The sequence below is a fragment of the Neophocaena asiaeorientalis genome, unplaced genomic scaffold (genome assembly GCF_003031525.2).
Source record: "Neophocaena asiaeorientalis asiaeorientalis breed wild unplaced genomic scaffold, Neophocaena_asiaeorientalis_V1.1 scaffold504, whole genome shotgun sequence".
Lineage (NCBI taxonomy): Eukaryota > Metazoa > Chordata > Mammalia > Artiodactyla > Phocoenidae > Neophocaena > Neophocaena asiaeorientalis.
This window is the reverse complement of record NW_020174438.1, coordinates 6,345,443-6,363,428: the sequence shown is the minus strand read 5'-3', so window position 1 is coordinate 6,363,428 and position 17,986 is coordinate 6,345,443. Positions and strand designations below refer to the sequence as shown.

The window sequence follows — 17,986 nt, the reverse complement described above, 5'->3', positions numbered from 1 at the left end:
CATGAGACGTGGAGGGATGTGATTTCCGGTTTCAGGTGGCCACACACGTATACTCACCCACGTGGAAGCCGCCGCGTGCAGCATGTCTGCTCACTACACTTTGTGCTATCTTCCCTGCACTGACTTTGGAGCTTTGAGGCATGTTGCAAAGTGGAGAGAACAGCAAACTGAGAGCTGCAGAACTTGGCTGTGACCCCTCCACCTCTGAACCATCGGTGACGCAAAGGGCAGGGGCTGAGATGCCCTCTCAGCTGACAATCCGTGTTCTGTTCTCTAGAGGCTGCGAGAGTTGACAGAATGGGCTCGCCTTTGCACTCTCCTCCCCGGCCACTTATAGTCTCCCCACAAGTCCTTCTCTTGTCTGTTTGGCAGACTTAGAGGCTAAGGGCTCCGGGGTGCGGTCAGGGTGGGGTCAGCAATGTCTGGTTTTGTAACTAGGCATCATTTTCTGCTCAGAAATTTGAACCTGAATCCCAAAGATTCCTAATTATTATTCTAAGCTCTCACTGAAAATCTGAGTATAATTTTTACAAGAGCATGGCCGAGGATGGGTAAGAAAGGGAACAAGCAGGGCTGGACGGAGGAAAGAGAGAGGCAGAAGGTGACCTGAGCAGGAGCCAGACTGAGACCTGGGAGTGGAGGGCTGGCAGGACTCGGCAAAGGAAAGCAGCTTAGATTCTGCCCTGAGGCAGCGGGGAGCTTCTGAAGGGTTTAAGCAGGGTCGGGAGGCGTGATCAGATTTGCATTTAGAATGCTTACTCTGGTGCCCGTTGGAGGATGGATGGATTTGAGAGGGGCAAGTTCTAAGCAGACACCATCCTGATGCCGAACTGTGGGCAACAGACGAGGAGGCCCCACAGAGGATAGGGGTCCAGGGAAGGGGGAGGGGGGAGCTAAGGGATGCTTGGTAGATAACCTCAGAACGGCTTGATAGTTGTCTGCATTGGCTGAGGAAGGTGGACAGGGAAAAGAGGGAGCAATGATGGCACCTGGGGGGCTGTATGTGTCACTCTCAGAGACAGGATATATAGAACAAATGCTCAGAGTCACAGAAAGTCCCAAGCTGTGTACCTCAGTGTGAGGTTTTGCAGGACATCCAGAGGGATGTGTCCAGAGAGCAAGCAGATGGAAGGGGGTCTAGAGTTTAGGAGGGGAGTGAACCCATGATATAAGCATGGATGTTCTCTATGTAAAGGCTGTGGGAGTTGAAGCCCTGTGAGGGGATAAGATCACTCGGTACACTTGAGGTTGAGTGAGAGGACAAGAGGCTGAGGACACAGACAAGGAACTCCTAGATCCCCCGTCAGTTCCTCAGAGGCACAGTGTGTGTGTCCCCCAGGACAGAGCCTGTCACTGGCCCCTAGCCCAGGGCTGGCCACAGAGAGGGCATCAGTGAATGTGTCTGGCTGTGATTCTTCCAGATGAGGCCTTTGTCCTCAATGTACCTGCCTCTGCCGGGGTTGTCATAGTAACCACAGATGCAGGGATACTCGGTCTCTGTGTTGCCATGGAAACGAGCACTTGGGTGTCCCTGAGTGGCATGGCCACTGAGGACTTGGAGATTTACTCTGTCCTGAAGGGTTTGGGAGTGAGACTGTGACTGGCAGAGAGGGTTTCCATGTCCTAATGAATCAGTGATGGTGGTGGTTAGTCTGACTGTTGCCACGGAGATGGAGGAAGACACCCAGGTGGCTTGTGCTAGCTTCAGTACTGAGCTGGTGAGACAAGGCATTGCAACGGGCTCCAGGTCTTTGTGTGCAGCCTGAACAGGACCAGTCTCCAAATTCACCCCATCCTCTGGCTGCCATGGGGCCCAGGACCCCTTTGCTTTCTTTCTGGGTTTGCACCCTTTTGCCAAGACAGGGATTTTGTTCCCAGGAGGCACTCCCCGGCCCATGGGATCTCAGCATTCAAAGCAACACAGGAAACCTGGGCCCCTGAAACGGGGCCACCGAAGAGATCGGTAAGCACTCAACACCCCCACCTTTAGCCCATGGACCACCTTTAGCCCTGTGTCCACTGCATTCCGCATGACTTCCCCCCTCTGCAGTCCCAAGGCCCTCCCTTCCCCTACCACATGGGGTCCCACTGCTTATCCCTCCCAAAGCCTCAGGCTCTAGACAGGTGAACAGGGGGCCTTTGCTCCCCTGCCTGCCTGGGATCTTGGGGGAACCCTCCACCACGGGAGGGAGGCCTCTGCCCCTGGCGGCTTCTGCCCTCTGCCTCTGCTGGTGGGCTCCTCCTGCAGCCTCCACCCCGCCCCTGTGCTCTGTTCCTCTGGCTTCAGCCGTTACTGCCCTCATTCTGAGCTGCCTGCCTGCTGTCCTGCGCCCCACAGAGCCAGCACCTGCGGGAAGTCCCTCCACCTGATCCCACTTAGCTCCCACTGGAAGTGGCTGGGACCGAGGCCCTGGAGGAGGCCTTGAGCGGCACGGTCCGGCCAGGCAAGGGGCAGGAATGACGAGGTGAGGCACAAGGCCGTGGAGTCACCCCTGCTTTTTGTCCTCAGGAGAACAACCAGGAGGAAGTACTGGAAGGAAGGAAGGGAGATCGCTCGGTGAGCTGACAGGGGAGGAGGGTGTGCTGCCCGGGGAAGTGCTGCCCACAGGAGCCTGTGTGGGGAGGGCGTGGGCAGGAGAGGGCGGCTCGGCAGCAGTGGACGCGGTTTGCGCTCAGCCGTGTGCGTGGGAAGTGGGGTGCGCTGGAGCGTGTGACCCCTAAGTGAAGTCTTCCCTCACTGTGGCTGTTGTGGCTGGTGGCCTGGGTTTGTTCCTCCTGGACCCTTCTGTGGTCCTTTTGCCCAACTCCAGCCAGGGGATGCTGCTGAGAGGGCCCAGAGTTCGGGAGTCTGCTGCCCAGCCTGTCCTGGGTCCCTCAGCCAGGCATTCCCAGGACCACTAAGAGTATTCAGATCCCCAGACCCACATTCTCCCTGCCCTAGGCTGGCATCCCCACGGCCTGCTTCTGCAGTCAGGAGATGGGGCTTTTCTAGGACTCCTGACCTGAGCCTCATTTGTGCTTTATTGATGGCAGGGTCCCTAGGATATATTTCTTGGCCCAGGGGATGGGCAGGAACAGCTGCCCTCTGTAGGAGGGGCCTTGCCTTATAGATGAGGCAAGATGTCGGACCCCCTGCCCAGGTGCAGTGTGGGCCGAGGGCTCCCAGTACCTGCGGAATCTGCCTGCCCTTTCAGGGACCAGGCGGAAGACATAGGGGGGCATCAGGGGTTCTGGTTTGCGCCCTCATGGATGTTGGTCCTGGGTTTCTGCTGAGGTCTCTGATGAAGTGTCCTAAAAGGGGGGCTCTGTGGAGAACCATGGGTCTCAGTATGGCCCTGTGTTCTCCTTTTCTACAGCCTCAAACCAGGTTGACTTTTTAGCCTAAAGAAAAGTTCATGCGGAGAAAGATGGGGAGTGGGGGTGGGGAGGTGGTATATCCCTTGAGGCTACTTCACAGGCTCTTGGGAAGGAGGAGGGGGAGGGGTGTAAGGATTGAACCCCAGGGGGCGGACTCTGCTGTGTGACTCTAATGAGGCTTGAAGACTTCAGCTCGTTCGTCCTCTGCAGCCGGTGCGTTTTGAGTGATGCGAGCTGATGGGTCTCCTGCTGGCACCCGCCACCCATACGCTATCGAGGCCGAGAGAATCTCTAAGATGCATCTAACCCTTTGATTAGCAGGCAAAACTGAGGCGTCAGGGCAGGGTCACACTGCAAGTTCACAGCAGAGTCAGGACCAGAACCCAGGCCCCCTGCTCATGGCTCTATGCACTACAGGCCTGGGAGCCAGCCTCGCTGTGTGGGAGTCACGGGGCCTACTGGGAGTGCACAGTCCTCTGGTTTTGACCCTGCCTCCTGTGAATGGAGGCCCTGAGTATACTGTGGGCTATATACCCACAGCTGATGCCTGGCTGGCAGAGACACCTGGCTATACCAGCTTTCTGGGATGACTCTTTCCGGGATTTGGGGCCTCTCTACTTTACCCAGGGTCCCCCACACCACCCTGGCTCTTCCATGTTGAAAGGCTCTGCCAGTATCCCTTGAAAACTGCATAATTCAAGATGGTGCCAACAAGCGTGACATTTTACTCATGGCAGCCTGTATGGGCTCACAGGGCTGTGAGTAGAGGGACAAGGGAGTTGAGGGGCCAGGCAGCCTCAGGGTTAAGGCTGAGTTCTAGGGACATATCTCTGTACGCTGGGAATAGTCATAATTGATGGCAAAGTTACATGGTCCAGCCATGGAAGGACATAGCCAGAGTAAAAGAATCTTGTCACAGTGTTTTTATTGTAGGTTCTACCAATCATACTGGCAGCTTCCATGTCCGTGAGGACAGTTCCTCTGTACCCTGGCCTCTGAGATTTTTGTTGTCATCAACTCACTGAATGTCACCTTTACTTCAATCACCCATTACTGGGATCTTATCATCGTTTGAAGCTGTTCCACCTCTGAAGTCTTAATCTCTCCGCACCTCCTATGCATTGTTTCCTTCCACTCCACTATGTCTGTTCATAGACACCTTCAGGCTCCTACCTCCTAGTTTTTCTCCTTGCCCTGAATCAACCCTTGATCCTATGCAGTCTGGACCCCATGACCTGTTACTTCAACTCTTCACCAGTCACCACCTGGCCCTCTTAGTCTCCCACGCCACCCCTAGAACATGGTAACTGCCTGCCTTCTCTCCTTACTTACAGGGATGGGGAGGAGGGTGGGGGATGGGAATCCCTTCACGAGTTGACACTAGTCCAAGTTCATGGTCCACAGCCTCAGCTGAGCCCCCAGTATGGCCCAGCAGTTCTGCTGCCTAGGCCCACTCCAGTTCCGCTTCAGCTTTTTCAAAGCTCTCACATAATCCCTCGACTTTTCTTTTTTTAAAAAAATATTTATTTATTTATTTGGTTGCTCCGGGTCTTAATTGCGGCAGCCAGGCTCCTTAGTGGTGGCATGCGAACTCTTAGTTGAGGCACGCATGTGGGATCTAGTTCCCTGGCCAGGGATTGGACCCAGGCCCCGTGCATTGGGAGCGTGGAGTCTTAACCACTGCGCCACCGGGGAAGTCCCAATCCCTCTGCTTTTCTACTCCACAGTTTCCCTACTCATTCCCAGCAGTCTACCTAGGCTCTCTCTTTATAAAGTAAAGAAAATTTGCCAAGAGGAAATTTCTTTAACCTCTGCCCTGGCCTGCATCCATGCCCATCCATGCTTCTGACCCCCATCATACTGAGAGATAGGTGTTCCTCTTCCAGCTAACCTCTCTACCAAAGATCTGGGGACCCTCCCCTCTGCCCCTCCACCCGAGATCCCCTCTCTGTTGCTTCTCCCGTCTTCATCTTCATCGGTGCTTCTCCCGTCTTCATCTTCATCGGCTCCCCTCTCCTGGCTCCTTCATTTGTAAGCCAGTTACAAAATAAAACAAAAACACCTTGACTTTACAACCTCCTCTCTCTCCTGCCCTTCTCAGCCAAGCTTGTTAAAATCAAAGCCATTGTTTATTATCTCCATTTCCTCACCTCCTGCTGAGTCTTTAATCCACAACGACCTGGCTGCTTCCCCCACTTTACCACACGAGCTGCTCATCCCGTGTCTCCAGTGAGTCTTACTGTAAAACCAGCTGAAGCTTTCAGTTCCCAGCTGACCTCTCAGCAGCATTTGATGCAACTGAGTGTGCTCTGCCTTTCCAAGCCCTCTTCCTTGCATTCCGTGACCCCTCACTCTCCTTTACCACCTGCCATCCTGATAATTAGTTCTCAGTGTTCTTCATGAGATTTTCTTCCTCTGTTCACCCTGGAAGTGCTGATATGGCCCAGGATTCTGTCCTGGTCTCTTTTCTCCCTTAACCTTGTTTCTGGTGGTCTCATGGATTACCATGGCTTTAATTTCCATCTCTAACTGATGACTAGAGCTGTTCCCTAGACCCTTCTTACTTTTACTTTTTCTTTTTAGTTCTATCAGATTTTCCTCATGTGTACTGAAGTTCTGTTCATAGGTACAGAAACATTTAAGATTGTTATGTCCTCTCAAGAACTTAACCCGTTCATCAACAAGAAATGTCCTTCTTTATCTATGGTAACATTTCTTGTTCTGAAGTCCAATTGGTCTGATAATAATATAATCACTCCAGCTTTCTGTTGATTAGTGTTTGCATGGCATATCTTTTTCTATCCTTTTACTTTTAACCTCTCTGACTTATTTTTTTTTAATTAATTTATTTATTCATTCATCTTAGGCCGCGCTGGGTCTTCGTTGCTGTGACGGGCTTTCTCCAGTTGCGGCGACGGGCTTTCTCTAGTTGCGGCGAGCGGGGGCTACTCTTCGTTGCGGTGCGCGGGCTTCTCATTGCGGTGGCCTCTCTTGTTGCGGAGCACAGGCTCCAGGTAGGCAGGCTCAGTAGTTGTGGCTCGAGGGCTCTAGAGCGCAGGCTCAGTAGTTGTGGTGCATAGGCTTAGTTGCTCCATGGCATGTGGGATCTTCCTGGACAGGGCTCAAACCTGTGTCCCCTGCATTGGCAGGTGGATTCTTAACCACTGTGTCACCAGAGAAGTCCCTCTGACTTTAAAGTGGGTTTCTTTTGGAAATTGTATCATTGTCATTTTTCAAAATTAATTAATTTATTTTGGGCTGAGTTGGGTCTTCGTTGCTGCGCGCCGGCTTTCTCTAGTTGCGGCGAGCGGGGGCTACTCTTCGTTGTGGTGCGTGGACTTCTCATTGCAGTGGCTTCTCTTGTTGCAGAGGACAGGCTATAGGTGAGCGGGCTCAGTAGTTGTGGCTCACGGGCTCCAGAGCACAGGCTCAGTAGTTGTGGCGCACGGGCTTAGTTGCTCTGAGGCATGTGGGATCTTTCCGGACCGGGGATCGAACCTGTGTCCCCTGCATCAGCAGGCGGATTCCTAACCACTGTGCCGCCAGGGAAGTCCCTCATTGTCATTTTTATGCAGTCTGACAAGCTTGGCTTTTTAATTGGAATGTTTAGACCATTTACATATAATGTTATCATCAATATGGTTGATTTAAAATCTGCCATCTTGCTATTAGTATTCTATTTGTCCCACTTGTTCTTTGTTTTCTTTTTCTTCTTTTCCTACTTTCTTTGAGAGTGGGTGTCTTTTATGATTCTGTTTTATCTCTCTTCTTAGCTTATTAGTTATTAGCTTACGTGTCTTTTATTATTCTACTGTATCTCTATTCTTAGCTTATTTTTGTTTATGTTTTTGTTTGTTTTTCTTAGTGGTTACTCTGGGGTTTACAATGTACATCTTAAACTTACCACAGTCTACCTTAAAACGTTATACCACTTCATGAATATCATAAGAAACTTACAACAGTGTACTTCTATTCCCCCTTCTTGTCTTTTAGCTGTTGTCATGCATTTTGCTTTTACTTTTGATATAAGCCCAACTATACATTGTCATTATTTTTGCTTTAAACAGTCAATTATCTTAAAAAAAATACCTTTATTGGGATATAATTTATATACCGTGCAGTCATCTATTTATAGTGTACAGTTCAATGTGTTTTAAGTTGTGCAGCCAACACTACAATCAATTTTAGAACATTTTAATTTACCCCACACCCCCAAAAAAAACCCATGCCCATTAGTAGTCACTCCTCCTTCCTCTCCCCACCCCCATCCATACACAACTGCTAATTTACTTTCTGTCTCTGTAGATTTGCCTATTTTGGACATATCATGTAAGTGGAATCACACAATATGTGGTCCTTTGTGACTGACTTCTTTCCTATCATAATGTTTTCAAGGTTCATTCATGTTGTAGCATGTCTCAGTACTTCATTTCTTTTCATTGCCAAATAATATTCAATTATATGGATATATCACGTTTGTTTATTCATTCGTCAGTTGATGGACATTCACATTGTTTCCACTTTTTAGCTATTATAAATGATGCTGCTGTGAACATTTGTGGACATGTTTCCTTTCTCTTGGGTATATGCCTAAGGGTAGAACTTCTGGGAGACTGTATGTTCAACCTTTTTGGGGAACTGCCAGACTGTTTTCCAAAGTGGCTGTACCATTTCACATTCCCACCAGCAATGCATGAGAATTCTAATTTCTCCACATCCTTGCCAATACACATTTTATCTGTGGTTTTGCTTATAGCTATCCTAGTGAGTGTAAAGTGGTATCTTATTCTGGTTTTGACTTATATTTCCCTGGTGACTAATGGTGTGCCTGTAAGTCATTTATGTATCTTCCTTGGAAAAATGTCTATTCAGATCCTTTGCTCATCTTTAAATGGACCGTCTTTTTATTACTGAGTTGTAAGCATTCTTTATGTATTCTAGATATAAGGAGTCCCTTGTGAGATAATAATTTGCAACTATTTTATCCCTTTCTGTGGGCTGTCTTTTCACTTTCTTAATGGTGTTCTTTACAACACAAAAGCTTTAAATTTTTATGACGTCTAATTTACCTATTGTTTTCTTTTGTTGCTTGTGTTTTTGGTGTCAAATCTATTGAAATCATTGCTTAATCAAAGGTCACAAAGATTTATGCCTATGTTTCCTCCTAAGAGTTTTATAGTTTTAGCTCTTACATTTAGGTCTTTCAGTAATTTTGAGTTAATTTTTGTATATAGTGTGAGGTGGGGGGTGTTCCCAGATTTTTCTTAATTTGGATATTCAGTGGTCCCAGCACAATTTGCTGAAAAAAACTGTTTTTTCTACAATCAAATGGTCTTGGCATCCTTGCCAAAAATCAATTGACTGTAAATGTGAGTTTATTTCTGGACTCTCAATTCTACTATATTGATTTATGAGTCTGTCCTTGTACCAGTACCACACTGTCTTGATTACTGTAACTTTGTAGTAAGTTTTGAAATCAGGAAGTGTGAGCTCTCCAAATTTGTCCTTTTTTTTTTTTTTTTGGCGGTACGCGGGCCTCTAACTGTGTGGCCTCTTCCGTTGTGGAGCATGGGCTCCGGACGCGCAGGCCCAGCGGCCATGGCTCGTGGGCCCAGCCGCTCCGCAGCATGTGGGATCTTCCCAGACCGGGGCACGAACCTGTGTCCCCTGCATCGACAGGCGGACTCTCAACCGCTGCACCACCAGGGAAGCCCCAAATTTGTCCTTTTTCAAGATTGTTTTGGCTATGCTGTGCCCCTTGAATTTCCATATGAATTTTAGGACCAGATTGTCAATTTCTGCAAAGAACCCAGCTGGTATTCTGATGGGGATTGTGTTGAATCTGTAGATCAATTTGAGGAGTATTGCTGTCTTAACAACATTTAATCTTCTGATCCATAAACACAGGATATCTTTTAATTTATTTAGGTCTTCTTTAATTTCTTTGAAAGAAGTTTGTTGTTTTCAATGAACAGTCTATACTTCTTTTTAAAAAATTCATTCTGAAGTATTTTTTGATGCTTTTGTAAATTGAATTGTTTTCCTACTTTCATTTTTGGATTGTTCACTGCAAGTATATAGAAACATAACTGATTTTATATATTGATCTTGTATCCTGCTAGCTTGCTGAACTTGTTCATTAGTTCTAATAGCTTTTAGTGGACACTCAGGTGTTATTTATACAAAATCATGTCATCTATGAATAGAGATCATCTTACTTCTTCCTTTCTAATCTGGATGCCTTTTATTTCATCTTCCTGCCTGTTCCTCTTGGCTAGAACCTCCAGTACAATGTTGAATAGATTTGTTTTGATCTGATAGGTATGCATTCAGCCTTTCACTTTTATGTATGTTAGTTTTTGGTTTTTCATAGATGCTCCTTGTCAGGTTGAGGAAATCCCCTTCTATTCCTAATTTGTTGAATGATTTTCTCATGAAGTGGTGTCAAATTTTTTCAAATGGTTTTTCTGGGTTTATTGAGATGATTGTGTGGTTTTGTCCTTTATTCTACTGATATTGTGGATTATATTAATTGATTTTTGGATGACAAGCCAACTCTGCACCCCTGGGATAAATCCTACTTGGTCAGGATGTATAATCCTTCTTATATGTTGCTGAATTCAGTTTGTTTGTTTGTTTAATGAGGAAAAAATATTTTACATATACCTACATATTTACCATTTCCAGTGTTCTTCATATGTGTATTCAAATTGTCATCAAGTATCATTTTCCTTTTACTGTAATCACGGGTTACATGTGAATCTGCTACTGGACTGTGACCTCTCTGAGGGTAAAGCCCCATCTTGCTTGGCTCTGTACTTTTGGTGGAGGACAGGAGTGGGTGCTCAGTGTGAATGCACTGAATGAATGAAAGCTGGGTATGGAGGCATGGCTGGTGGAAGCAAGGAGACCCAAGACCAGCTGCCCTTCACTGGCCTGGTTGTCTCAGAGCAGAAGAGCTCAGTGCAGGAGAGCCTTCCTCCCAGAGCTGGGCAACACTGGGCTTGAGGGTTCGTGCTCTACTGCACAGGGGCTAGACTTGCATGAGCCTTCATGTGGCTGCATTTATACCTGCTTCAGAGGGAGCCCTGCTGTATCATCATCCTGGCCTGCATGGGCCTGAGCCCCAGGGAGGGTCTTGGGGTAGCTGGGTTTTAGGCTTCTCGGCAGAGCTATCTCCTACATGAAAGTCAGAAACTGTGCCACAAGGAGCCTGATGTGTCACAGGAAATTCTTGTTGAAAAGAGATTCTAGAATAGGATGTGGTGAAGGGCTTTGATGATTGGGACATGCCACCATGCAATGTAACTCTGCTAGGAAAGTTCCCATTTGCTCATCCATTTTAAAAGTGGTTTATATATATTACTGTCATTCGATTACAAGCTCCATGAAGGCAGGGGCCATGTCTGTCTTTTTCATTGTTGGGTTCTCAGCCTACAGTGCATGTAAACAGTAAGCACAGAATAAATGTTGAAAGGACCATAATAGCTAAAATTTCCTGAGGACACACAGTGCTAAGCCATTTACACGTATTAACTCATGTAACAGTCACAACCACCATATTCATTCTCAGTATGAGATGAAGAAACTGGGACACACAGTGGTTAAGTAAATTGGTCAAAGTCACATTGTCACATAAGTGGTGAGGCAAGCTTTCAAAGGCTTGTGCCCTTAACCTTTATTGAATGAATGAATGAATTTGTACATATGAGTATTTTGATATATAGTGTCTACAAAGGGGACCATATCATAATAGATAAAGATATATTTCTTAAAACAATCATCAGAACATCAGACTTTCCATTATTTGGACTGTCCATACTCAATATCAATTAATGTCTCTCTCTCTAATATATATAATGTTAAATACAATATTCAATTAAATGTAGTAATTCTGTAAGTATTAAGTAATCCTCACATATAGTATATAGCATCACTATTAACATTGTGGTCTTACTTCATGCCAGGCTTTGTGTTAAGTGTTTTACATAAATTGTCTTATTTAACATTCATAATTCTGTGAAATAGGTGTTAGAATCCCTGTGAATTTCTGTGATATAACTAAGGCTCAGAGAGGCTAAGCCCTGAGAGGTCACAGAGCTTATCACAAAGCCGGATTTGAGCCCATGTCTATTTGACTCCATATCTGTGCTCTTAAGGGCTTTGCTGTACTCCCTCCCCTGTAGTCTGGCTGAAGCAGGGGCTGCCTTGGGACTTCCAAGCTCTCACTCTCCCAGAAAGCTCCCAAATCCTAGGGCCTGGTCCCCACTTCACAGCCCTACCCAAGGGGGATGATCAGTGCCCCAGGCAGGTTTTCCCAGACCCTGTCCAGCAGGGAGAGATGAAGCTTCAACAGTTCAGACACTGGTGTGTAATCCTAGTACCTTAGAACTTGAGGGATGCCATATTGGAGCCCATCCTAGACCAACTAAATCAGAATCTCTGGGAGTAAGCCCAAGAATCTGAATTTTTAAATAGCTCCCCAGGAGACTCTGATGTCTAGAAAGATTTGGGAACCACTGGCCCAGGCTCAGGAAAGAGGAAATGGATACTCCTCAGGAAAAGAAGTAAGGGCTCTTGCCCAGGCCAACTTCACAACACCTTTTAGAAACATGGTGGCATCATGGGGTATGAACATATATTGTAAAATAATATTAAAAAATTTAAAAGAACATATGTTCATTGCGGTCAATTTGGGATACATAAAACAATACAAGGAAGAAACGTAAGATTACCTATAATCCTAACACCCAGAGGCGACTCCTGTTAGCATTTTGATTTATTTCTATTTTTTTAACTTTTCTTTATAGTATAGTGCACATAAAAATGCACGAATGTTGCGTAAACAGATTATAATGAATTTTCACAGCTGAACACAGTTATCTTTTTTTTTTTTTTTTTGCGGTACGCGGGGCTCTCACTGTTGTGGCCTCTCCCGTTGCGGAGCACAGGCTCCGGACGCGCATGCTCAGTGGCCACGGCTCACGGGCCCAGCCGCTCCGCGGCATGTGGGATCTTCCCGGACCGGGACACGAACCCGCGTCCCCTGCATCGGCAGGCGGACTCTCAACCACTGCGCCACCAGGGAAGCCCTGAACACAGTTATCTTAACAAAACTCAGACCAAGAAGCAAAACATTGCCAGCACCCTAGAAATTCCCTTTGAACTCCTTTCTGGTAACTTCCCCCTCCAAAGCAGTTAAACCGACTTCTAACATTATGGATTAATTTTGCCTGTGTTTGACATTTATATAAATGGAATAATTTGTTATACCCTCTTGGGGTCTGGTTTATTTTGCCAATATTATATTTGTGAAATTAGGCAAGTACACTTGTTCCTTTATTGTCACTGTATAGTATTTGTGTGACTATAGCATAGTTTATATGTCCATTTTACTGTTGATGGCATTTGGGGAGTTTAAAGTGTTTGGCAACTGTGACTAGTGCTGTTACGAACATTCTTTTTTTTTTTTTTAAAGTACCTTACACATTCAGTCCTTTTTTTTTAAACTTGCTTATTTATTTATGGCTGTGTTGGGTCTTCGTTTCTGTGCGAGGGCTTTCTCTAGTTGCGGCAAGCGGGGGGCCACTCTTCATTGCGGTGCACGGGCCTCTCACTATCGCAGCCTCTCTTGTTGTGGAGCACAGGCTCCAGACGCGCAGGCTCAGCAGTTGTGGCTCACGGGCCTAATTGCTCCGCGGCATGTGAGATCTTCCCAGACCAGAGCTCGAACCTGTGTCCCTTGCATTGGCAGGCGGATTCTCAACCACTGCGCCACCAGGGAAGCCCTATGAACATTTTTGTACCTGTCTCTTGCTGCATGTGTGTATGCTTATCTGCGAGCTATGTACCTAGGAGTGGAATTGCTGAGTTTTATGTTCAGCTCCAGCCGGTGTTGCCAAAGTTCTCTAAAATGGTTCTCCAAATGCACTTTTGCCAGCAGTATATGAGTCCTGGTTGTTCCACATCCTCATCAAAAGTGTTTTTATTTTAGCCATCCTGGTGAGTGTGTGGTATTGTTGTTTTGATTTGCATTTCCCTGATGAATACTGAAGTTAAGCACCTTTTCCTTCATGTTTTGTTTTGTTTTTTTTTGGTTGCACCTCACGGATTACGGGATCATAATTCCCTGACCAGGGATTGAACCCGGGCCCACAGCAATGAAAGCACTGAGTCCTAACCACTCGACCATCAGGGAATTCCCACCCTTCGTGTATTTTTTTTTTTTTAATAAATGTATTTATTTTATTTATTTATTTTTGGCTGCGTTGGGTCTTTGTTGCTGCATGCGGGCTTTCTCTAGTTGCGGCGAGCGGGGGCTACTCTTCGTTGTGGTGCGCAGGCTTTTCATCGTGGTGGCTTCTCTTGTTGCGGAGCACGGGCTCTAGGTGCACGGGCTTCAGTAGTTGCGGCTCACGGGCTTAGTTGCTCTGAGGCATGTCGGATCTTCCCGGACCAGGGCTTAAACCCATGTCCCCTGCATTGGCAGGTGGATTCTTAACCACTGCACCACCAGGGAAGCCCCATGTATTTCTTTTTAATCTTTTACTCTGTGCCCACTCCTGGCAACCCTTAGTTCATACAAAAAGAAAAAAGAAAGAGAGAGAGGGAGGGAGGGTGGGAGGAAGGAAAGAAGGCCGGCCAAACCATAAAGCAAAAAACATCTGATAAAATAAGAAAAAAAAAAAATCAGGGTAAAGTCCTATGTTATTTTTCCCTTCAGTGAAGTCTGTCATCTTAAAAATAAACTCTGTCTGACTATAAGACCTTAAAGAAAATACATGCTCTGCTGTTTTTCTGCCTCTTAGCTCTTTCTTCCTGTGCTTTTCTCAACCGCTTCATTTTCACTTGCCCTACCAACAGCATTTGGCCCTTTTGGGGGATGCATTTTTATAAACTTTGCACTAATACTCTTCAAAGAAAGGCTGTTGTGACATAGGGAAAGCTTAAACTCAGGGTGAGAGAAGAAGCCTTGTATAGCCAATGCCCAGAACTAGTTACTGTCATGCCCCTGGAAACAGTAAAGCTTTGCAGAGTGGAGTGGAGTCAAGTTGTGGACATTGCAGAGTGAATTCTAAAAATAAGTTTGTTTTGTTTTGTGCTGCTATTGCAGAAAATTGTTTGTTAATCAAGAAAATGGATTTAATTCTCTTTAGGTACTATTTTGGAAAAAAATCTTCTTAGGCATTATCCAAAAAAATATGCAGTTTGAATTCATACACAAAGCAATTATATATATGTTTGTGTGTGCATATATCCTTTTTGCAATGTTGTGTCGACTGTCATCTAAGTTTTTCACGTAACATGTTTTCCCATATCATTTAATATTTAAAACTTTTAGCGGCTCTATAATAGCTCTTTTTATGGACTTACTGAAATTTATTTAATCACTCTCCTATTTTGGTTATTTCAATAATTTCTAAATTCTCTGTGATGAACATCTTTGTACATAAATTTCCATGCTCACCTGATTACTTTCTTAGAATAGCTTCAGAGAAGTGAAATTAATGGCTCAAAAAGAGTGAATGTCTTTAAAGGTTTTTTTTTTTGCGGTACGCGGGCCTCTCACTGCTGCGGCCTCTCCCTGTTGTGGAGCACAGGCTCCGGACGCACAGGCCCAGCGGCTATGGCTCATGGGCCCAGCTGCTCCGCGGCATGCAGGATCCTCCCGGACCGGGGCACGAACCCGTGTCCCCTGCATCGGCAGGCAGACTCTCAACCACTGCGCCACCAGGGAAGCCCTTTAAAGGTCTTTGATACATTAGTATTAGACATTCCTTCCAGAAAGACCATCGTTCAGCACTCTCCCCGGCATATATGACGTGCCACCCCATTGCACGTTTGCCAACTTTGCAGTCACTTCAATTACTGTGTCTATTGCCATATAGAAGACTGTCGTTTTGAACCTAATAAAATCTGTAGCCTTCTGGATCCAGGAACATGCTTAGAAAAACTCCCCTACTCCCTATGCATGATTAGAACAGTATTGTCTAATATTTTCTCCTTGTAGAAATGTTTTCTATTTTAAAATAAATCTTAATCTGTCTGGTACTTGTTTTTGTGTCTGGTATGAAGTAGGGATAAAGCTTTTTTCCCCCAAATGGATAGCAAGTTGATCTGTAAACCATTTGGTAAATAGTACAACATTTCTTCAGTCTTTAAAGGCCATCTTTATTATAAGCCAATTTCCTCTATAGACGTGAGTCCCTTTCCATACTACATTGGTCTGTTTGGGCATTCTCGAGCCAGTTCCACTGTTCTGGTTATTTCAGTCTTAGTACAGTTTGAGAGCTGATGTAGGAAGTGCCTCCTTATTCTTTCTCTTTTATAAAATTTTCTTGGCTGTCTTGGAAAATTGGCTTATTTTTCCAGATGAATTTTGGAATAAATTTATCCAGTTAAAAAAATCCTACTGCACTTTTGATTAGAATGGCATCAAATCTATAAATTCATTTGTAGAAATGCATACGAAAATTATAATACCAGACAGGAACAGAGTATGCATCTCCTTAAATCAGGGGTGTTTGTACAGGTAAGATTTCTTGTGTTTTTTTTAGAATTTTAGTATGTTTTCATGTATGTCTGAGACATTTCTTGTAAAGTTTTTCGGGATATGTTATTTCTTCTGTTGCTTTTGTGGAAAGGATAGGATCTCTTGTTTTATATTTTTAACTAGATATTTCTGATATGTAAGAAAATTATTAATTGTAGTGTCACCAGCTCATCCTCACTGAGCCCCTGGGACACTGAGGCCTGAGGGTTAGGGACTTGCCTCTGGCCACAAGGTGAGTCTGGAGCCCAGGCCTAGATGCCCAGCCTGGGTCCCCTGGAAGCCTCCTAAGTTAGGCAGAGAGAAGGACTTGTTGTAACTCAGTAGTCAGGGAGCCCCACTACTGTTTCCATGGAAACCTGTAGGCAGCATCTTCTGGGAAGACCAGGATGTGGAGTCCGGAGAGAACAGGCTGCACTGGGGTAGGGCCAGTCTAGGGGGTGTGTGTGTGAGAGAGAGAGATGGGGCGGGGGAGGGAGGGAGAGAGAGAGAGAGAGAAACAGTTTCTAAAGAGAGAGGTGGGTACCTCACCATCATTCACTAAGGCCTGGTGCAATATTCTGGATTGATGCTGGGTGGTGGCTGTAAGGAGGGGTGAAGTGCCATTGAGATGACTTTCCTGTGTCCAGCAGACCCAGTCCAAGGCTGCTCTTAGAGTGAGCTGGAGGTGCTCTAGGCAGAAGTGCTGGCATCTGCCCATCATGGGACCTGGAGCCCAGCTGGCATCTGCTGGGCACTGGTTCCTCCTCCCTCAAGGCCCAGGAGGGAGGCCCTCACCCAGGCCACACAAATGCTGGGGTGATGGAAGCAGAGATAGCCCTCTCACCCCAGGACCCACCTCCGCCCATAATGGGCCGGGTGGCCAGGACAGTAAAGGAGTACAGGGTGGGAAGATCCCACATGCCGCGGAGCGGCTGGGCCTGTGAGCCACGGCTGCTGAGCCTGCGTATCCGGAGCCTGTGCCCCGCACAGGAGAGGCCACAACAGTGAGAGGCCCGCGTATCGCAAAAAAAAAAAAAAAAAAGGAGTACAGGGTGGTGGTTGGGGGGACTGGGCAGGGCCTGGCCTTTAGGTGGGTCTGAGGGTCGGGACTGCCAAGGACAGGGTGTGCCTCTGCCACAGCCTCAGTCTGGCAAGACAGGAAGGGGACGCCCCCTGCGTCCTGCGAGCATCTGTGGAGCTTGTAGCTGGGGGCCCTGACTTCCCTGCTCACCTTCCCACCAGCCCAGGAGAGCCTGAGCTCAGCCCTCACTGCGCCTGAGCGAGGCCCCCAGACCCCAGGGAGACCTGCTCTGGCCAGGCGTGGGAGGAGCTTCTGGAACCAGGTGGGGCATCTTTGTTTGGGGGGGTGGGGCGCTGGGGAGAGCAGGAAGGAGGTGGGCTGCTGGAGCCACCCAAGGGGCCTGAGGCTGGGTCTGAAAGACACAAAAGTATCGAGCCAGCAGTGTTTGTGCCATGTCTTGTCCCGTCCTGTGTCATCCTCCCTGGGCCTCATGCCGGGGCCTGACCTCCAGGAATTGAGCTGTGACCCCAGGGAAGCACACTCCAGCTTTCTCAGCTCTTGCTGCCAGGATCCCCTCACATTCCTTGATCCAGGAGGTGGGCTTAGAGTTCTGGTAGGGGGGGTAGGCGGAGTCTCCTGCCTTGGAAAGGGGGCGTGATATGAAGATGCCTGGAGTGTGAGCTTGCGTGCGGGGTGGCACGTGTGAACGCCTGTGCTAGGTGAGCATGGAGAGATGAGGCGGGTGACGGGATGCATGCGTGCACAGTGTGTGTGCGTACGTGCTGGAGGTGTGTGTGGTACATCTGGAGTGGGGCAGGTGCGTGGTGGGCAGGGTATGACACCCATTGATGTGTGAGATGCCTTGAGTCGGGGGTAACAGGTATTTGGTGGGGGAGATGCGCATATGAAGTATGTGAAGGCGTTTCGGGTACACGTGCGTGTGTGTATGTTGTGGTGTAGGGTATGTGGATAGTGGTGAGTATGAGATATAGCTGCAGGAAGAATATATATGTGGCGTGTCTGAGGTGATGTCCGGGAGGCAGCTGTACACGTGCTTGCTCGTCTGCACCTGGAGG

At 47.1% G+C, this 17,986-nt stretch overlaps 1 protein-coding gene across 1 annotated transcript in view; it reads left to right on the top strand.

The window, feature by feature from the left end:
- The first annotated feature begins 1,806 nt into the window (after positions 1–1,806).
- TUB (TUB bipartite transcription factor) overlaps positions 1,807–17,986 on the top strand; it is a 64,713-nt gene continuing 48,533 nt past the window's right edge. The window contains 3 exon segments of the mRNA XM_024757052.1: positions 1,807–1,848; positions 1,851–1,963; positions 2,510–2,557. Coding sequence (XP_024612820.1) covers positions 1,807–1,848; positions 1,851–1,963; positions 2,510–2,557 — 203 coding nt within the window.